The sequence below is a fragment of the Passer montanus genome, unplaced genomic scaffold, assembly GCF_014805655.1.
Source record: "Passer montanus isolate IOZ18808 unplaced genomic scaffold, ASM1480565v1 scaffold31, whole genome shotgun sequence".
NCBI lineage: Eukaryota > Metazoa > Chordata > Aves > Passeriformes > Passeridae > Passer > Passer montanus.
Window position 1 is genome coordinate 5754738 of NW_024367819.1, and position 19808 is coordinate 5774545.

General features: G+C 44.2%; 1 protein-coding gene across 1 annotated transcript in view; it reads left to right on the forward strand.

Moving 5' to 3' along the window:
- The first annotated feature begins 4907 nt into the window (after positions 1–4907).
- MYO10 (myosin X) overlaps positions 4908–19808 on the forward strand; it is a 162817-nt gene continuing 147916 nt past the window's right edge. Inside the window, exon 1 of the mRNA XM_039714801.1 lies at positions 4908–5250. Within this exon, the coding sequence (XP_039570735.1) occupies positions 5230–5250 (21 nt within the window). The 5' untranslated portion in view covers positions 4908–5229. The remainder of the gene's footprint in view (positions 5251–19808) is intronic.

Consider the following 19808-nt stretch of genomic DNA (forward strand, 5'->3'; position numbering starts at 1 on the left):
CAGTGAAGCTCAGAACACCAGGACTAAGCTGCACACCGGGAATAGGCTGCCACCAGGAGCAGTGGCACTGCCTGAGGGGCCCAGAAGGAAGCAGGTCACTCCATGATACAAAGGATAGAGGGAAAAGGCAGAAAAAGGGTTGTAAGCGCTGAAGAGAAAGGCTCTGCAAAGGGGCTGAGTAGAATTCAGGAAATGAGTAAAAACATACAGAGTCAGACAGCTGTCTGTCTTCATACGTGCTGCCAGATGTTCAGTGAGGAGGTGGCTCTGTGACATCGGGAAAAAAGTCTGGAGTCTGCGAAATCATATACTGAAATCTTGTAATAGAGAACATTTTTCTTATGTGGAAATTAAAACTTAGAATCTCCCAGGTAGAGGTTCTGATCAGAAACTGAGCATAACCACACCTACTTAATGGCCTTCACCAGACCCTAACCTGGTAGTGCTAAATGTGCTCTCACATGGCAATCCAGCTCCATGGTAACAGCTTTGGATCTGTACATCCCAAATAAGAAACGGGCATTCCTCAAAACTGGTGTGGTAGAAAATCGTGGTCTGTGCCAGCAGTTTGCCTGTACATTGTCACCCACTGCAGAAACATTTGTCATTACCCAACATCTTGTCTACAAAAAGTTGGTTAGCTAAAACCTGATAGGAGCTGACAAGTGCAATAGCAGCCCCAGAGTGGGGGTAAAACTCCTCTTTTGGAGTAAGTTTAAAGAAACAGAAATTCTCATCAGAAATATAGACCATAAGCAAGCCTGCTCAAAAATTATGTGTTCTGTGAACAAAGACACCAAAGGGAACAATCTGAGAGCAGATTTTACAGATAATACTGGATGAAATGAAGCCTTGAGCTGTGAACAAAGAAACACACTGCCTCATTTTGGTGAGGAGAGAATGTTAATTTAGGCTCCTTTTAATCAATAAGATTGAATTAACTGAATGTATCATTTAATTCTTTGACTGAAATCAATCCACATGCCTTACAAAAGTGACAGTAGTGCTGCGGCTAAAGCAGATAGCCTACTTCAGTGCCATCAGTAGGGAAAAGAAAACTCTTCCACAGGGTGAAAAAAGCTTTTGTGCAATAAACCTGTCAGGCATGCAAAAGCTTAAATCACTCAGTTCAATGATACCACTGGGGGAAAATGGCAACTACAAATAAGATAAGCTAAGAAAGAGCAAAGCATCATATGCATGCAATGAAAATTCATCAGCCTTTCTAAAAAATCGTTGAATATAAAGTTTTTAGCATAAAGATGCCCCTCACAGATCTTGTGTTAAGGTTTGGGCAACAGAACAAGTCTTTGTTTATTGAAAAGAGAGCAGGATTTGTGAAATGTATAGCAACCATCACCATGGACAATCAGATGAGTGAAGACAAGGACTTGCTACAGTCCAATCTGTTTGGTTTCAAACACATTCACTTTTACAACCCTGAGGCCACTGCCAGTCCTGATCATCCCTGTCCACTCCCAAGGGCTCCTCCTACCTCCCCATGGCCCAGTGCCCTTGCCTGGGGTGGTGGGATGGGCCCTGAATTCCAGGCTCTGCCATCACTCCCCCAGGGTGCCCCCAACTCTGCCAGCCCTGGGACACACCAAAACTCATATGGCCCTGGTGGTTTTCATACATAAAAATTGGGAGGAAATGTTACTTTTAAAAAGGGGCATCTAGAATTTGACCAAGTGTACTCAAAGTACTGAATGAGTTAATGGTTTGTCAGGATGCAATCACATCTACAAACTCTGTGATATATGCAAGAAATCTTAAAAAAAGGGCCCTACAAAATCTGGTGTAATTCTCTGTGAAGAAACAGAGCTCAGGTGAAGCATATGATTTATAGCTGGGCTTTAGTCAGTAAGTTGGTTTTGCCTCTGGAGCAGAAATGGAAATCTGCATGCAATGGGATAGAGTTGTTGATAGAGACAGAAGTAACTTAAATCTGTTTTAAAAGTCCAGGGTCCTACAAAAGCCCCAGCTGCTAAGAATACTTTGGGATCTGAGGAAGGAAGAGATGTCTGTTGTTGTCAGACACTTTGGTCAGATATGGACTTTAGCAACTACTGGGGGAGGGGAAAAAGGATCAGAAAGACTGGGTTAAGATGAGTCTTGGCCCATGTAATGCAGCAAATTTAACTGAGGGATACTAAAACAGCCTAACAGACCAGCTGAGAGCAAAGTCAACCTAGCAAATGCCAAAGCTCTGCTGCATGGAGCAAGAGAGAGGCTGGGGCAAGGAAAGGGGCCCAAGGACCAGAGACCTCACCACCAACCATCCACACAAGGGGGTAAGATCTTCACAGTCTGGGAGGTGTGTCATCAAGGAGCTGGAACGGAGCTTTTGGTCCATTCCTGGTTCTCACCCGAGCTGAAAGCTGAGCCAGCATGCATGTGAGCAGCTTCAAAAGGAAGCAATTTACCTTAGGCACACAATCAGTGAAGGAATTTCTACCGATTAAACGAAAGTCGGAGCTGTGCGGAACTGGCCAAGTCTCCAGATGTTCATGGAGCTTTGTACACTGTGTCTGTGGGGTTTTCCAAATTCCAGAACAATTGCATAAAATGAATAAGAGACTAGTTTGGGGTCATTTTCAGAGCGGGAAAAGGAAACGCCATGTTTCAAACCCCCTTTTCTCTGAAACACAGATGCTAGTGCTTACAAACTGTGAGCAGAACTGACACAAAAAGACAAAGAAGGAGAAAAGGAAGAAGTTTGTTGGAGTGACTGTTTCCCTCTACTCCTGCAATCCTGTTCTACTTTTCTGCAATCCTTCCTGCAACTTTTCAGTGATTCTAAGTCCTAACAAAGTCTTAGGAGTTTAACAACTCTTTTGCAATGCCTCCCCACCACAAGAGACTACTCATTCTTTCTGCAATGTATTTTTAGGCTGCATGAAACTATTCTGTTGGTAATGCTTTCTTGTAATTTACTGAAATTCTCATTTAAAAAAATACAGGCTGCATTTATTGGATGACTGGTTCAAAGTTTTCATTAATTCCTCCGCCAGTTGTGCTTCACAGACCCGAGTACAATGCAGTAGCCAGACATGCGCGCTACATTCCGATAACATGGTGTCAAACAAAGTATTCAATCAGAAGTCAAAATAATTTAATAAATGCTTCCAGTCTGACTCAGCCCTTGCCAAACTAGGGCTTGTATGAGAGGGGAAGCTTTCTGGCAAAGTGATTGTGTGAAAAAAACCCTGTTTCCCTGGAGTAACTTTGAAAGTGCAGTAGTTTGGAATAGAGTTACAGAGCTCCCACACTGGAATTTATGCCTTAGAATCTACAGCAAAATAATGATTTAGGCTAATTTCTATGTGAGCTGATACTGTGTAGACAGGAGAATTCAGTTTAAATCCTTTGCAAATCTTGACTTTCAGAGCAACTGTAGGAAGGTACAACCTGTTTGCCTAGGAGTAGATGTTAGGGGGGGTGACAAGAGGAGTGATCCCCCAGCAGCTCCCAGTGCTGCAGGGTGTCCAGCAGGATATCTCCCAACTGGGCTTGGCAAGTTGCAACAGGGATGCTGCCCAAGGGATTCTGTGCTGTGCTACAAGCAAGCTGGGAAGTGTTTCTGCTTTTTCTGCTGCAAGCCACTGTCACTGGCCATGGGAAGGTGAGAGAGCTGCTGGTCTCTGGGAGCTGGCCATGTCCAAGGCAGTTGCTCTCTGCCTGAAAACTTCCCCCACCTTGTTTCTGTGTGATGGGATAGGCAGCCACAGCCCCCATGTAGGCTCTAAAAGGTACTTGTTTGGCAGAAAATCCCTCTTCTGTTGGCTTGTCCCAGTGCTAACCTTGACAGCACATCTCTTTTCTTCATGGATGTCACTGTGTGAATCTTCAAGACCAGCACAACCCCATTTTGGGCATGACCTATCTCAAAGCCAAATATCTTTTACCTGCTCTGCTCCTTATTCAAATAAAAGTGTTTTTTTGACACAAAGGTGAAACTAGAAAGTTTTTCCTTGTGTTGTGTATCTAATCTTAAACCTTTCTTTTTTTTTTTCTTTTTTTTTTTTTCACCGTGGTGTTTGTGCTCTTAAGTGTTGGCCATGACATCTTAAAAAATGAGAGTTGCAGACTCATGATTATTTCTACTATCAAGAGCTGGTCTCCCATATCTCTGCTCACATGCTTAAGCTCCCAAATCATTATTAGGGTTCTGCCTTTGACATAAAAGCAGAATACTGTGTTTGCTCTTTTTATGGCTGTGACTTATTTTTTGGTACATTTCTTTCTGCAGTGTGAAATAAATAGGCCAGTAGTCACAAGATTTGATTCTCCTTTGCTGTGTTTCTTGGGCTGTTAGCTATTACAGGGTCAGCACAAAATTATTAACAAGATATGTCTCCAAATTACCACTTTAAATGTGCTTTTCAAAAATGTAAAGGACTGGAAAACTGTACAAAGGGGGACTATTTTCATTTGAGCGATGTCTCAGTGAGTGGCTGCTGCAAGATGTGTTTAGCAAAGGAACGCGGATACGGCTGAGGAGAGCTCCTACACAAGTTTGCTACACATTTACCTAAGGGCTGCCTGTCCGCAGCAGAACCCTGCAGGTACGTATTCTTTAACCACCTCCGGCAGCACCTCTCTGCCGATGGCGGAGCTCTGCACTGCTGTGCGCTGTCGGGCACGGGAGCGGAGCCGCCCCCAGACCGGGGCGAGCCTCCGCTCCCCTTCCAGCCCCCGCGTCCCTTTCACTCCGCATTCCAACGCGGGCTTCCGCGCCCCGAGCAGCCGGGCACGCGTCCCCAGGACCCCGGGGCCGACGTACCGGGGGGTGCAGCGGGACGGGCCGGGGCGGGAGGAGCGCGGGGGGCGCTGCCCGCACTCGGGCCAGGGCGGGGGGCGCCGGGAGCGGCGCGGCCCCGGCTCCGCCTCTGCTCCTGCCCCGCCTGGACGGGACGGGGGCGGCCCCGGGCAGGAGCGTGCGGCGGCGGGAGCTTTCCTTGTCCTCCTCCTCCGCGTCCCCCCGCTGCCGGCTCCCCGCGGCGGCTATGCGCTGCCGGGACCGCCCGGCCGAGCGGCGCTGAGGGGCGGGCGGACAAAGGCTGCGGGCTGGTGCCGGCGCTGGGCGCGATGGAGCGGCGCGGCGGCTGAGGCGGCTCGGTGGGGCGAGCCGAGCCGAGCCGGGCCGGGCCGGGCCGGACGAGAGCGGCACATGGTGCGCGGCTGGTGCCCGGCGCTGCGCACCCGCGGGCGGGCCGAGGGGCCACCATGGACAACTTCTTGGCGGAGGTGAGCGCGGGCCGGTGGGATCCTCCTCCTACTCCTTCTCCAACGTGGGGTCGCTTTTGTCGGGCGGGATACCGGCAGCAAAGCGGCAGGAGGCTCACGGAAAGTGTGCGTTCCCTCGAGTAGTTCTGTTTGCAGGGTGCTCACAGGAGCAGCGCCCGGGGAGCGGGAGGCTGGGGGAGAGGGAGGAGGGAGCTGTGCTCCCCAAATTCCCGGCCGGAACTCGGAGCCGCCGAGCTGAGCGGTGCTGCCGCGGGCTGTCCGCAGCCGGGCGGGCTCCCGGCGCTAGCTGGGGCTCCTTAGGGCGGCGGGGATGGATGGAGGCTCCAGCCCCGCGCCCACCGGCGGCAGCTGCCCCGCGGGACGGACCCTGCCCCGCTCCCCGCTGCCTGCCCGGGGCAGCCCCGAAACCGTGCCCAGGTGGGACTCGGGAGTCTCTGCCTCCTCGGGGGTTCCCTGTGTGCGCTTTGTCCGCCGTGCGCGGGCACGGGAGGCTTCAAACGATGGAGGTTTCAGAGCAGGGCTGCCGGTGGGCGCCCTTTTTTAAAGGTTTCTTTTTTGAGTGTGTGTTGTTAAGTGCAGACGAAATCTTTCGTACAAAATGCGAAGGAGGGAGGCTGAATTCCTGAAAGTCGTTTGAGCTTTACCGTGGTCTTGTGGTTCTTGACAACTTCAGTATGCCGGGTGAGGGAACCAAATTAAAGGTGCTTTGCTACTGACTCAGGATATTTGATAAAACTCAGAACCTGGGTCCTCTTCTGGCCAAGCTAGCTGAATTTTGTACAACAGTATTCTACTTGATCAGTTTATCCTGCTTGGTGTAGACATAGCCTTATGAGCATAAAGTGTGCAGGATCAATGTCTTCGCTGTTGTGCCTGTAGTTTGCTGGCAAAGCCCGTGACAGGGTTGTGACTTCTGGTGACTGCCTGCACACTTGCTTTAATTGCACCTCTTGCCAAAGCAGTTGCACTGTCAGGGTTGTAAATACAGGCCAGGCATCTGTTTTACAGGGTTGTGATTAATCTGCAAAACTGTCCTTTGCCCTCATGAAACAACATCCCTCGTGTTCTTGGTGCTGCTGTTGATGCTTCCGCAAGAAAAACAGGTGATCTGTTTACCGAAATAGTAATTAGTCAAATAAAAGAAGGTCGTACACTTTATTGCTTGTTGGCTTTTCATTTGTCAGACAACAAAAGTTCTGTCAACTGCAATAAGAAGGAAGAAATGCAGGATTAGCTTTGATGAAGTCTGAGTTAAGTAGTAATACTGCCTTTTTTTTTTCTTTAGAGGATGTAGCCCTCACCTTTCAAAAGCTTGTAAGCCATGAGCAATATGGTAGTATTAACCTAGCCTTGCAAAATTAGTTTGAAGAGTCATTTGCCCCAACACAAGTACTGCAGTGTGCCCTACATAAAGGTGAAGAAGAGTTTTCATGGTTTTGAGTCCCCTATTAGGCAAAATTACTTGCTCCAGGGAAAATACAAGTAAATTTTGCCAGTCTGTGTTAGCATTTCAGCATATATTTATGTTAATCTGTGGTTGCTTCATGTGGACTTTGATCTTTCTTAAGAACTTTGACTCCCTTTCAACATGCAGATATTACTTTAAAAGATCAGTAAATATAGCACCTTGACTTTAATCTGCATCCAAAGTCCCACCCACAAGTATAAACATTTTCCTTCCCTCACTCTGGAGCGGATCATATGTAAATGGAAAATAGAAAGCATGAGGCACAATAGCAGAAATGTGCCGAGTTTGACCCAGCTACCACAGAAGAATGTCTGTTGAAGGCAGTGGATTGAGCCACTAGGTAATTTAATTTATGTGAGGCAGACATCCTGCAGCTGCTCTTTACAAAAATATTTGCTGACTTATCTAAGGGAATTACTGTTCTCCTTAAAATAAGTTATAGTGTGAAGAAGAAGGAGGAAGCTAGATGAAAGGCACAGGTGAAAAGTGTGCTCTGTTCTTTGTCAGTGATGTAAACCTGCTGATATGATTGTATTTTGGAAGAAAAGCTGATAGTAGGAAGGGTAAATGCTGGCACTTCAGAGGGGTCATTCCTCAGAGTTACCAAGAAGCTCCTGTTTGCTACACTGGATGCAGAAGTCTTCAGCCTGGGTATTGCAGAAAATATTGTACAACTTAAAGGTGTTAATAGGAAAAACCAAAAACCCTGCATTAATATTTCTCCCATCAGTTTCCATAGCTAGATGCTAAATATAACATGCCTCAGTATAGGGTGATGCTTACTGGAACAAAATGAAGCAACTGAGTGAGACACCTCTGGAGAGCAGGAGGTGCATCACAAGGGATGTAGTCCTGTTGGGACTTGCTGCCTTAAGTGAGGTGTGGGATAACCTCACACTCGTGCCAATCATCTGACACTGCCATCATTTGTGACTTAGCAGCTCTTTGACTTCTCCCTCCTGCTGCCCAGTTCCTTTCTTTACTCTTTCTTAGTATTCTCAGCTTTAATTGTTAAAGGACAACAAGTGGTTGCACTTGTTTCCTGGGAAGCCTTGATTTCCATTCCTGTCCCAATTTTCTAGCTCGACCAATTATAAAAAACCCTATGGCTCTAAGTAAAGAATTAGGCTAGAAAAGTTTGTCCTGTAACTTACTCCCCAACATGCTCTAATTGCTGCAAGGTATTTACATAATAACAAAGTTGCATTCTAAGTACAGAGGAAAAGTGTTTTCTTTAAAGGCTGTTGATTGGTCTATGCTACCTTACAGTCTTTGAAAGAAGGTTGGAGGTAGAATTTTAATATTTTTTTGTTTGTTTTTGTAGTCATATTTGCTTATCTAAAGTATTAAAACCTGTAGAAATCCTGTATGGGTATGTGCAATAGAGCTATTTGGCTGCATTGCTTAAAACAGCCTGAAAAAATTGTTCCCATATGTTTTACCAACAGCCAGAGTGCTCTCAAGGGAACAGGCTCCTGTGGTAGCTGAGGTCAGACTTTTTTCCAGTGAGAATGTATTCCTGCTAAGAGGGGATGTATGCCATGAGGGAAGGAAGAAAGAAATTTTCAGATGAGGCAGAAGACAAGGAGAGGGGAGCTCAAACTGCCCCTTCAGCATCTCAAGTTCGCAAGCAGGGCTTATCAGGGCAGCAGGGGAAGAGGATGCAGAAGTCAGGTTTATCTGCTTCCTCTTACATGGTAGTCACTTTGACCAGTACATACGGCATTTCTCACTGAACCGTGGCTGTTGTCCTTGTGACAGAAGAATGTGGCATTTGCTGACCCTGTGGAGGTCAGAAAGGGCTTGAGGTTGGGAGAAATTTCTGTAGGTCAGCTTGTCCAGACCTGTCCTCCAAGCTGATGCTCAGTTCCTGGGGAACTAACTTGCAGCACGGTGTGTATAGTGGTGGCTGCAGGGATTGTTTGGATTGAGCTGTTGCCAGCCTTAAAGGAATCCTCCTACCCCTGCAACTGTGGAAATTGAGGAGAAGAGGGGAGAACGACTGTGTGTCCTGCCTTCTGTGTAGCATGTCTGGATAGATGATGTTGAAGGCGATCACTGTATAGGCATCACCATCATAGGGGTCCTGCTGATGTTTATCCAGCACTGCACAGAAGTTTATTTGGAACTGCAGGGTACCCTCCCAGGGTCCTTTGAGGCACAGTAGATACTCTGTGCCTACTGTGCTTTTATTTTTAGCATTACCACTGGTACCTGGAGTTCAGAATGGTTTCCTTAATTTCTGCTCTCCACAGTTGCACATACTTGCCTGTGTACCCTGTTTTAAGGAGAGGGCTCCCAGCATGTATTCTGTGGGAGCAAGTGTTGAACCTCCCTCTGCAGGAAGGATATGGGACAAAAATTTAGCTTCAGGAAGCTGTCAGAGAAGGTATCTGCTTGAACCTGGAAGCTCTTAATTCAGCAGCTTGCAGCAAGCTTTATCTTAATGCTCTCTTGTTGCAACATGTGGCAGATCACAGCTTCACAGCACTGAGTCTTTTGAGGGGTTCATCATCTCCTACAGACAGGTGGCCTTGGCACCACCAGGGTTATTCACCTAATGAGAAAACCTGGTGATGCAAATAAATACCTGCATTGATATACATGGATTCTGGCTGTGCTGTGCAGCACAGTGTATACCTTTGGGATGACCTTTGAAGTCTCCCCAGTTTTCATTTACAAGTGTTTTGATAGTAACACAAGCATGGGTCTGATGTTCCAGCTTTTAGTATTGGTGTAAGCTGTGTAGCTTACACCAGCAACGTTGTCCTTTAGTCTGGTGGGGCAAAACCCATGAGTGATGGCATAAAGGTGTTTCTGGAGACCTTCTAAGTGCCAAAGCCATGCCAAACAGAAACAGTGTCTCTTTTGGCTGTTGATGTTGGCTGTGTTTTCTGAATTTTCTGAGCTGTGACTTGTCAAATTTAGGTTTTTTTGAAAGCTGATGGTTGTTTTGTCTGCAGTTATTTTTAGGTTAATTAGAGAGCACTTTGAATAGAAGATGTTTCAAGGAGGCTTAGCACTACCTTATCAAGTCAGAAAGATAAAAGTTTTTTCAGGTTTATTGCTCCAAGGTGGAAATCACATTCAGGTCATTGGTATCATGTAATGGTTACTGCCCACCACTGATACTTCACATGTGCCTTTCATAAGACAAATTTGTGCAACTGAAACATTGTCATGGCTGGGCTGGAGCCTAGCAACCCTGCTGGCACTGCCCACATTGTAAAATGACACAAGAATTCTCTTAAAGCTGCAAAATACATAAGTTTTGAAGTTGGCAATGGAGGCTCTATATTCTGCAGGGTCTGCTTGTGGTTTTCCTGGTATGTTCAGTCAGTCTCCAACCAAAGAAAGCTGTGAAACCCACTATTACAGACAGTTTGGCTGCTTCTGAGTCTGGGTTTTTTTTTTTTACATTCTGGTGACACCTCTCTGAAATGTTAACTTTTTTTTTGGTCTTTTTCCTAATTGTATGCTTGTGTTAGCACTTTGTCTTGCAGCTATTTTGCTTTAAGATGTTCTTCTTGATACATGTTTTCATTTGGTGAGTACTGTGTATGGGTGATATTGACCATTGTGAACCCCTTCAGTGTTTGGTGGTGTTGTTTTTTTTTGTTTGTTTTGGGTTGGTTTTTTTTTGTTTTGTTGTTTTTTTTGTTTTGGTTTTTTTTGTCTCAGGGCTGTCACACAGCTTGCTGGCTGGTAAAAGAAAATAGTGCTTGAAAGCATGGCTAGTCCCAACATATTTTTGAGGCCAAGTGACACAGACTTTTATCAGAAACATTCCACATTTCTGACCATTATTCTGTGATGGCAGGAGAGGACCACTTTGGGGGAGAGAAGAAGCAAAAAGGAAAGGTAGTTTGAGCTTTTAGTGTCATGTGGAGAGTTTAGTGTACTGGTCCAATGAGTAACCTGAGATACCTTGCAACTTTTTAGTGCTCTTGTAGCCCCAGTGTGCCTCAAAAGATGGAAGGAAAAGTTTGGGGCCCCTTATCAATATTTATGCATAGTTGTACCACAATGGGTTTCTGCTCTGGTGATTTCAGCTGAATCTTTGTTTTCAGTGTGGTAAGATGAATAAAAACTGGTAGGTCTGTGGCTCTGTGTGCTGGAGCATATGTATGAATATCTATATACATTGTCACTGTGCTAATCAACCCCGAGTGAGTGAATAATGTGCTTTCTTTTCTTCTTTCAGTATGGGTTGTTAATATTGGTGGTACTTCTAAAAAAATTTCTAGCGAGACAAATGCCTTTTTGTGTCTCTTGGATGGGTGCAGATCCTGTGGAAGGTTCAGCAGCCTCCAGCCAAGAGGAGGAGAAGCAGCTCCACCCCTGGAGCATCTGGCAGGTTGACTGCAGTGCAGTGGCAGTTCTGAAGGGAAGTGTGTCCTCTGGGTAGTTTGATCTCACCAACCTTTTTGGCTGCAGGGCCAGTATTTTTCCTTAGTGAATCACTGTCTCCAGATGTGATCAGAGCCAGGAACATAGTTTTGGGTGGAGTACGGGTAGAAGGGCAGGAGGTAAAAGTCACTCTGAATTAAGACTTTTGTTGAGGGGGCAAAAAAAAAAAAAATTATCAGCCTTAAGTCACTAATTTTAACAACTTTACAAGTTTTGGGATGTGGCCTCAAAACTTGCTTGATTAATTATCACTTCAGGCTCATATCAGAGGGTCATGGCTTAGGCGTTCTTGTTTCTCTTGGTTTTTCCTGATATTTATCATTATGTGACATTTTAAATTACTAGTGAGACATAAAGGAGGATGATTTGGTGTTGGGACCATAGCTAATGGTAAATTACTGGGTTTAGGTATTATTGGTTCAAATTTTGTATGGTGGCTTTTTTTTTCTCCAATTATTTAGGATTTTCTAAGATGTCCTATGTCTGAAACATGAGCATTATCCGTTTGCCGTATTTACTGTAATGCAACTTTGTTCTGGACAGCCCGCTGATTAAGAAAGGTTAAGTGGACTATCCTTTTCTTAAGAAGTCTCATAAATAGCTCAAACACCCCATTCTTATAAAGGCAGAACTTATCAAGTTTGGATTCAGAATGGCAGCTGATATTGACTGTGCTCTAGATCTGCCTTGTGAAGTGAACTACATCTATGCTGAAGAAGAAACTACACCTTTGCTATGTGGAAAATATGAGCACTATATTAGGAAAATGTACTGGGAAAGATTCATTAGAAGAGAAGGAATGAGTAAAGATTGCTTGTATTTCTAAGTGTTCCTGTAAGAGAAGGGAGATGTTGGGGGAGAATATACTGTCCACTTCTAGACTAATTTCTACAAAGCTGGTGATTAATACTGTAATCTCAGGTAGGTTCAATTATCATTTATGTTTGTTCCTGATATCCTGAGCCAGGACAGCCAATGTAGGGATGTCTGGCAGCTTTTCTGCAAGGTTTTGTTCTGTGGGCATTGTGACTGAATGGACAGTTTCCCATTGCAGACCAGTGACTGGCTGGGGAAGGCTGCTGAGTTGATTCAGCTGTAAATGCGTCATACCTGTGCTTGTTTTACTCATTAATGTAAATACTTGCTCTCTATTTAGCTGCTGTTTTCCTTTGGGCCAAGTGACCTTTTTTCAGTTCAGCCTGTGAAAGCCTTCTTATTTGGTATAAAGTTTAGGGAGTTGGGTTTTTGTTTTTTTTTTTCTTTTTCATTGAAATAGCAAGCATGAGTGATGCTGGAGTAATATAATAATATATGGAGTTTTCTGTTGAATACTTTACTAGGAGCAGACAGTTTTGGTTCACACTAAAAGCATGGCAGAAATTGGGGTGTGTTCAGTTTTGCTGGCCAAAGTTAACATTTCTGTTTTCTGTAGGCTCTTCTGTAGAGGGGTTTAACATAAAATTTCTATATGAGGTCTAATAGTTTTTCCTAGTGTGCAGTTGTGCTTAGGTACTTTTTCACCAAGGGGTGGCCACAGTCAATAACTGGAAAAGAAAAACCAAGCACACTTCAGCCCTTTTAAGGCTTTGAGGAAAACTGCAGTTTACCCTGATGTATGGAAGGAAGTCTTCAAAAGTGAAAGGTACTGGTAACTTGTATGGTTTGCTAAACTTGCATTGAAAATTCAGATGAAATAAACCTAAAGCTGGATTTCTTGTGTGTTTCAATGACCCTGTCCCCAGTAGGTAAATGTAAACATATTGGAGCAGTGCCTAAATATGCGAGTCAGTGTAATACCTTTTACTCCTTCTAGGATTAGTGGCATACTGCAGGAAAACTTTCTAGAGGATGGACTTTACTCCTGTACAATCAGTGTTCTGTCAGACTTTAGAGTTGAATAGGCTTCCTGTATTTGTATGTGAATTCCTTGTAGCAGATACATACATCATTTCAGTGCGGCATATTGCCCGCTTTATGGTATCAGACTTTCTTTTCTTTGAGAGTATGTTGTCTTCATCTTGCACCAACCCTCGCCAGGCTTTTGACTTAATGTTAAGCTAAGGTGAATGTTCAAGAAATGAATGTTCTTTTTAATCCATCCCTTAGATGGATTAAATGTTTCTATGACATTTTTGGTGGGTTTGGTTCTGGTTTGTTCCAAATTAGGCAAGAAGAAAGAGAGGGTAGCTCAGCAGCAGATTTCAGGGACCAAGCCGTGCCTTCACACGGGACCCTGTGGCATGCACAGGGTGAAGCGCTGTGTTGGACGACTCAGGAAGTAAAAGATTAACTACCCTTTGATGTATTAGTATTGCCTTTTCCTATATATTCCTGGGAAACTATTCATAATCCTTTATTAAAGGTCAGTGATACAAGAGTGTGTTAATACAAGTCTCTTTTGTTTTGGAGAATGCCCTTAAGGGCATTGCTATGAGGACACCTTAGCAGAGGAAAATGTTTGGTTGTTGCTTTTTACCCAGGGGGGCAAAACTGTGTTCCCACTCTGAGCAGGTTTACCTGAGGGCATTTTATCATGGCACATCTGGCTCTGTACTGGGGTTGTCATTATAAGTATTGAGGGTCTTCTGGGTTGTGTCCTCTGTTCTTAACTTCTTGGCATGGTAATGCTGGCAGAGTGGCACCCTGCTGCCCAAGTGTGCTATCATGGTTTCAAAATCAGGATTGATTGTGATGCCTGTAGCACAACCTCAGGTAGAGACCTGAGGCTCAAGGGTTGCTGAGTACCAGCTGTCAGCTGGAATTACAAAGCATAGTATTACTGAAAGTTGTCATCAGAGTTAACACCCCAAATCCCTTGGCCCTCTTTCTCTTACAGGCTTTCAGAAGGCTTTAGAAAACTACTTTTGATGAACTTCCCAGCATCTGGGAAAACATTTCTGTAGTTCTTGAAATGATTGTGAACTGTGAAAGTCATGCTACTGGCAAAGCCTTGTGTGGTTTTGGTGTTGTGCACTGCATGTGCCTGTTGATCTCACTGAGAGAAGTGCAGGATTTCTCTGAAAGGTTCTCACGCCTTCTCTTTTGCATTCAGCCAAACTGGCCCTGGGTTTGGGGACAGCAGATAAGAGAAGTTTATTCGTTGTTTTAAAAAAATATTGATGTTTATAGCGTTATCGGAAATTAATTATTTGTTCTTATTTTAGTTGCTGTTGTTTAGAGTGACATTGAAATGTTCTCTCAGATTAAGTTAAATATATTTGTTAAGAGAATGGGATTGTTTTTCTTATGAAGTTGTTTATCTTGAGGAGAAGTAAAATCCTTTTGTTTAATGTACGCATCTGATTACAGAGCCAGTGGACATCATTTCTATTTGACCATTTTAGTGGATCAAACCCAGCCTTGTCTTGGTTAGGTTATATTTTTATTTGCTTCAGAAAGGAGCCAAGTTGGCGGGACACGAGTCACGTCAGGAGTCACACTGGAGTTCACGTCAGGACAAGGAGTAGATGCTCATTCTGTAGGTCAGACTTCTTGCTTTGTTGGTCATCTTCTTGGATCTCTTCCCCTTATTAAATATAGACTGGGTTTGTGATTAGGGTTTATCCCCTCATTACAGCTTTCTGGTGATGGGCACAATGAATAGGTTTGTTTAGTGTGTCCAATCAATTAGTATATTCCCCAGAAGAAAATAAGAGCAGCGTTTACAGCAGGGCTTTGAAGGGTGGCATTTCCTGCTGCCTTTCAGACAGTGTACCAGGAGGAGTGTCCCATGAAGTGAGCTCTTTGTTCTTTGAAACTCTAGTCGGATTCTGCCGTGTGATACTTGATAAGCTATTTCAAGGAATAAACATATGCAGCAAATCTAGGCTAGAAAATGTCATTTGTGCAGCAGACCCTTTTTTCCTCCTTGCAATAACATTTCTAGTAATTTGCACACCAAATTTGAGAAGTTTTAACAGACAATAAATGGGATTTTGGCGTTTTCACAGCAGTGAAGGCAAGAGGCTGATTCTCTGTTTTGTGTTAATTTTAAGAGTCTACTCCCAGTTTCTGTTCCTATCACATCATTTTGCCTTGATGATCCAGTGCCTTAAATGACTAGGACTCTGGTGCAGTAGTTAGTACCCCAGATTTCTTTTGCACAGAATCCCTTGAATGAACTGAATTGTAATGTGATGAAATAGTTGTTTTAAACTGTTACTGTGTAGTTACACCTTTGTCAGTAGCATGCCTTTGTACCATGCAGTTAAGGTGGAGTTGCCATCAGTAGCTGGTGGAGGACAGAAAGTGGTATGGAAATCTGTGCATTTTCTTATGAGCATCCAGTGATTCTTTGCTAGTGGCTTGTTCTTAGCAGTCCTTACTGAGTGAAAAGGAAAACACTCAGTCATGGAATCATTTATCTTCAGACAGGGAATCAGCAGTTACTGTGTTTCAGATGCTTCTGGACTCAGGCAAATAAAGGCTGTAATTCTGTATTTTGATTTCTTGAAATTGTGTGCCACTTACAGAAACACTTCTTTACATTGCTTGGAAACATTTGATTTGAAAAGTGCACATTTGCTTTGTGCAGTTAGAGAGGCCACAAAAGCTTTGCTGTTTTCCTGGGATTTTTTTTTTTCTTTTCCTGCTGGAAGGCATCAGAGGTTTTGCTAGGCAATATGAGCTGTGACTGTCCAAGAGCACAGGGATGTGCCTCCCACTCTGCATGTAGACATCAGGCAAGAAGAGTGGCTGCACATAAATCGGTGGCTAAATTGAAGGGACAAGAAAGGCTTAGGGCAGCAAAGGCCCAGACACCTGCAGCAACAGATCATGGGTCACACTGCTGCTGGGATGGCCCCAGGCACTTCTGGGGAGGTGAAGGAGGGAAACTAGCATCAGACTCTGAGCAGGAGCAGGTAGTTTAGCAGGATGGCTCCTCAAAGGGGGATCCTTGTCGGATACAGTGTCTGATAGCTACTGTATGCTTTAAAATGCATGAATTAAGCTTTTTTTTGCGTTGTAGTTCCTTTCAACTTTGTAGAAAAATCTTCTTTTGCTGCCCTCTGACCAGCTGGAGTTTTCCTATGTGAAGGTTTTGAGTATGTATTGGCTGGTTGGGTCTTTGGTATTATAGAATATCCTAAGTTGGAAGACACCCACAACAATCATTGAAGTCCAACTCCTAGCCATGCACGAGACACCCCAAGAATCCCACCGTGTGCCTGAAAGCGTTGTCCAATGCTTCTTGATCTGTGTCAGGCTTGGTGCTGTGACCAATTCCCTGGGGAGCCATTCCAGTGCCCAAACACCCTCTGGGACAAGAACCTCTTCCTGATATCCAGCCTAGACTCCCCTGACACAGTTCCACATCGTTCTCTCAGGTCCTGTGACTTGGTACCAGAGAGAAGAGTCTGCCCCTCTGCTTTCCTTCAGAAGAAAGTTGTAGACAGTGATGAGGTCTCTCCTTACTCTTCTCCAGGCTGAACAGACCAAGCTACCTCAGCTGCTTCTCATATGGCTTCTCCTCCAGATTCTTCACCATCTTTGTGGCCCTCCTTTGATGCTCCTTAATGGCTTTAGACCTTCCTTATATCATGGCACTCAAAACTGCACACAGGACTCAAGACTGAGGCCTCCCCAAAGCAGAGCAGGACAATCCCCTCCCTTGCCCAGCTGGTGATGCTGTCTCTTATTCCCCCCAGGACACAGTTGGCCCTACTGGCTGCTAGGGCACTGCAGACGGATATCCAACTTTCCATCAACCAGAGCACCCAGCCCCAGCCTCTCTTTCCCCAGCCTGCACATACATTCAGGTCTGCCCCATCCCAGGTGCAGAATGTGACACTTTCCCTTGTTGAACTTCTTATAGTTGGTGATTGCCCAGCCCTCTGATTTGTCTAGGTCTCTCTGCAGGGCCTCTTTTCCTGTGAGGGAGTCAACAGCTCCTTCCATTATAAATGCCAACATTTTGGAAATTCATGCATTTTATACTATCTTTTTAAATATATATTTTTTTAGTGGTATTGAGCAATTATGTGCTTCTAGATAATTTGGTATAGGCATATTGGAGAAATCTGTGGTTTTTCTCAAAAAAGCTGCAATAAAATATGTTGCAAACAGTGGGACTTTGGCATTTGTTAGTAGTGCTTCATGGGTGGCAAAAATTATTGTAATAAAATCTTCCCTTTTGTGGTTTCCCTACTTTTCGTTGCTGTGTGATCATCTTTTCCACTCATTTTGTTCCAGACACTCTACCAGAGGAACAAATAGTCAGCAAGTGGCTCTTTTTCTCCAGAAGTCCAGTTGTGATATTACCACTTGTTTTTCAGAAAAGAGCTGTATTTTTATCAGATCTTTGTAACTGTTAGAAAAGGGAAAAAAGTCAAGAGTTCTGGTACTTGGCAAATCTTTTGCTGCTGAGGCTGCTGGAGGTAGTCTGTACCTGCGACCATTGGGATGTTTGCTCTTTACACCTTCACTTGTGGAAGGGTCTGAGACCACCAGGAAGGAAGGATGCTCCTTGTGTGTGCTTTGTGAAAGAAAAGGTGTGTCAGTAAGCTCAGAAGTATGACTCTGTAAGGTGCTGGTTCCTTTGTGGGTGTGTATATTTATTTAGCTTGCTGATATTTTATTGTACTCCAGCTGCAGTGCTGTGCTGTTCCTTCCTTTCCCTATGTACCAATGAAGAGGAAAGGCGTGGGGGAAGAGAATACCTTGTATTGTTTGCTGGTGTAGATCTAAACAGGATATTTGTGCCTTCTGTTAAACTGTTGTTCCTTGCTAATATTGATGTTACCTACAATTCTTTTATGTTGCATGAATTTTTTCCATTTCTTAAATTAAGTACATTATTTGGCACAGCTGCTGTGTCTGCACAGGAGGAAATATATGGCAAGGAGTTACTTAAAGGTTATTTAAAAGCAAAAAAAATTTCGATTAGTTTGTGTATCTTCTCCCTTTTTCTTACCTTTGTAGCTGGAATTAACTGAAGCAGCAAAAAAAAAAAATTGTGTTTGTTTGTTTATTTTTCCCAGTGACCTGGGAAGTTTGTTCACAGCTCAAAAGCCATACTGAGCAAGAATAACATTAATGTCTGAATTGCTGAAAGCTTAAATTCCCTGATGGAAAGGTGGTTTGTTGAGGAGAAAAAATAAGGTCAGAAGTAGTAGCCATTAGTGGCTATAAATAAAATTACTCATTTAGGCCCTCAGACGGATAAAAGAGAGAGGTTGTTCCAGTTTTTCATCTTTACCGTGTGGTAAAAAGTAAGGTATGTCATGCCCTGATGTTTTTTAGATGGCTTTAAAAATAGCTCCACTTGTGCTGTTTTTTGCTCAAAGGAAGGTTTTCAAGTGTACTTGGATAAGTGACGAAAGCTGTTTGGCCCCAGTCTGAAATAAATACATGAGCTTATGAATCATTTCACTTCTAGTAAGTTGTGTTCCCTGCAGGGCAGTGTCTATTCTGTCAGTGCATTTACAGTTCTGATAAAACTCTGAATTTTGTTTTAAACCCATATCTATGATCATGTGAGCAGTATGGAAATGGTGTAGGGAGTAGCTAATGTGCAGCCGTGGGTCAACTGGCCTCGTCTTTTGTAAAATAAAACATGGTTTGCAACCTTATGAAGGAGCAGACTGATTTTCTTCCTTGGGGACAACAGCCATGGAAGTGAGGAGGATGTAAAAAAACCAGCCTGAAGTAGCAATGCACTGAGACTGCCCTGGGGATCCTGGCAGAGTCTTGAAGACTCCAGGGGCTCCCTGCTGGGTTTGGGAACCGCTTCAGACAGACGCTGGTTTTCCTAGGCTCCAGGTGTTGGGATTAACCTTATTCAGAAGGGCACCGAGTGCAGTCTGGGTCTTTCTGTGTCTTTATTGCACTGTGTACAGTGCTGAACCCACAAATTACACTTTTAGTTTAAAAGTCTTTGTTTAAGAAGCAATTCCCTTCTATGCTTAGCTGTGTTTTTGCCCAATTAAGTGAAGGATTTTGGGGCTTGCCTGAATAGCTGAGTAATAATTAACCTCTCTTTGACTTAGTGGTGCAGAACTAGAACGTTCATCTTCAGAGCTAGATTTCTTCTGCCGTGGTGTTGTTGGCTGACTGAGCAGTGACATGTGTTGTGTCCTCTTTCCTCTTTAAAGCAAAGTGTATTTGTGGACATGCTACATCTGTTGGGCTTCTTTGGAAAGTAATAAAGATGCAGTGCTTTTGGGCTTTCCTGAGTCCTTTATTAGGACACTGAGTGTCCTACTCATTGTAGCTCCCAGCTCCCTGTGTGTATTTTGCCCAGCAGCTCTTCCGAGGCCTAGGGGGCTGTTATAAAGGTCTCTGCTGATCCATGGGGGATGCAGGTGAGCAGACTGTTCCCAGTCTGTGAGTTTTGCTTCTCTTATCGGCAGATGTTGACAGTTCCCAAACACGTGGTTGCAATAGTGGTTTCTGACTGGGCAGGAGTGGGAAGTTGCTGGGTAAGCCAAGGCTTGTTGGGGGCGGGGGGTTAGGTTTAAAGGCACAGGAGAGTTTTAGAGTTTTGGTGATCTATAGCTAAGCAAGGTGATCATGTCTAAAGATAATGAATCCAAAACAAGCAGTGGGAGGTAGTGTTGACACTTGAGTTTCTAAAATTTGGTGCCTTGACATAGTACTGGGCTGTATAATTATTTCCATGGAAATTTGGCTCCTGATGTTGCTCTACTTAAAATAAGTAAAGACATGGTAATCCCAGGAT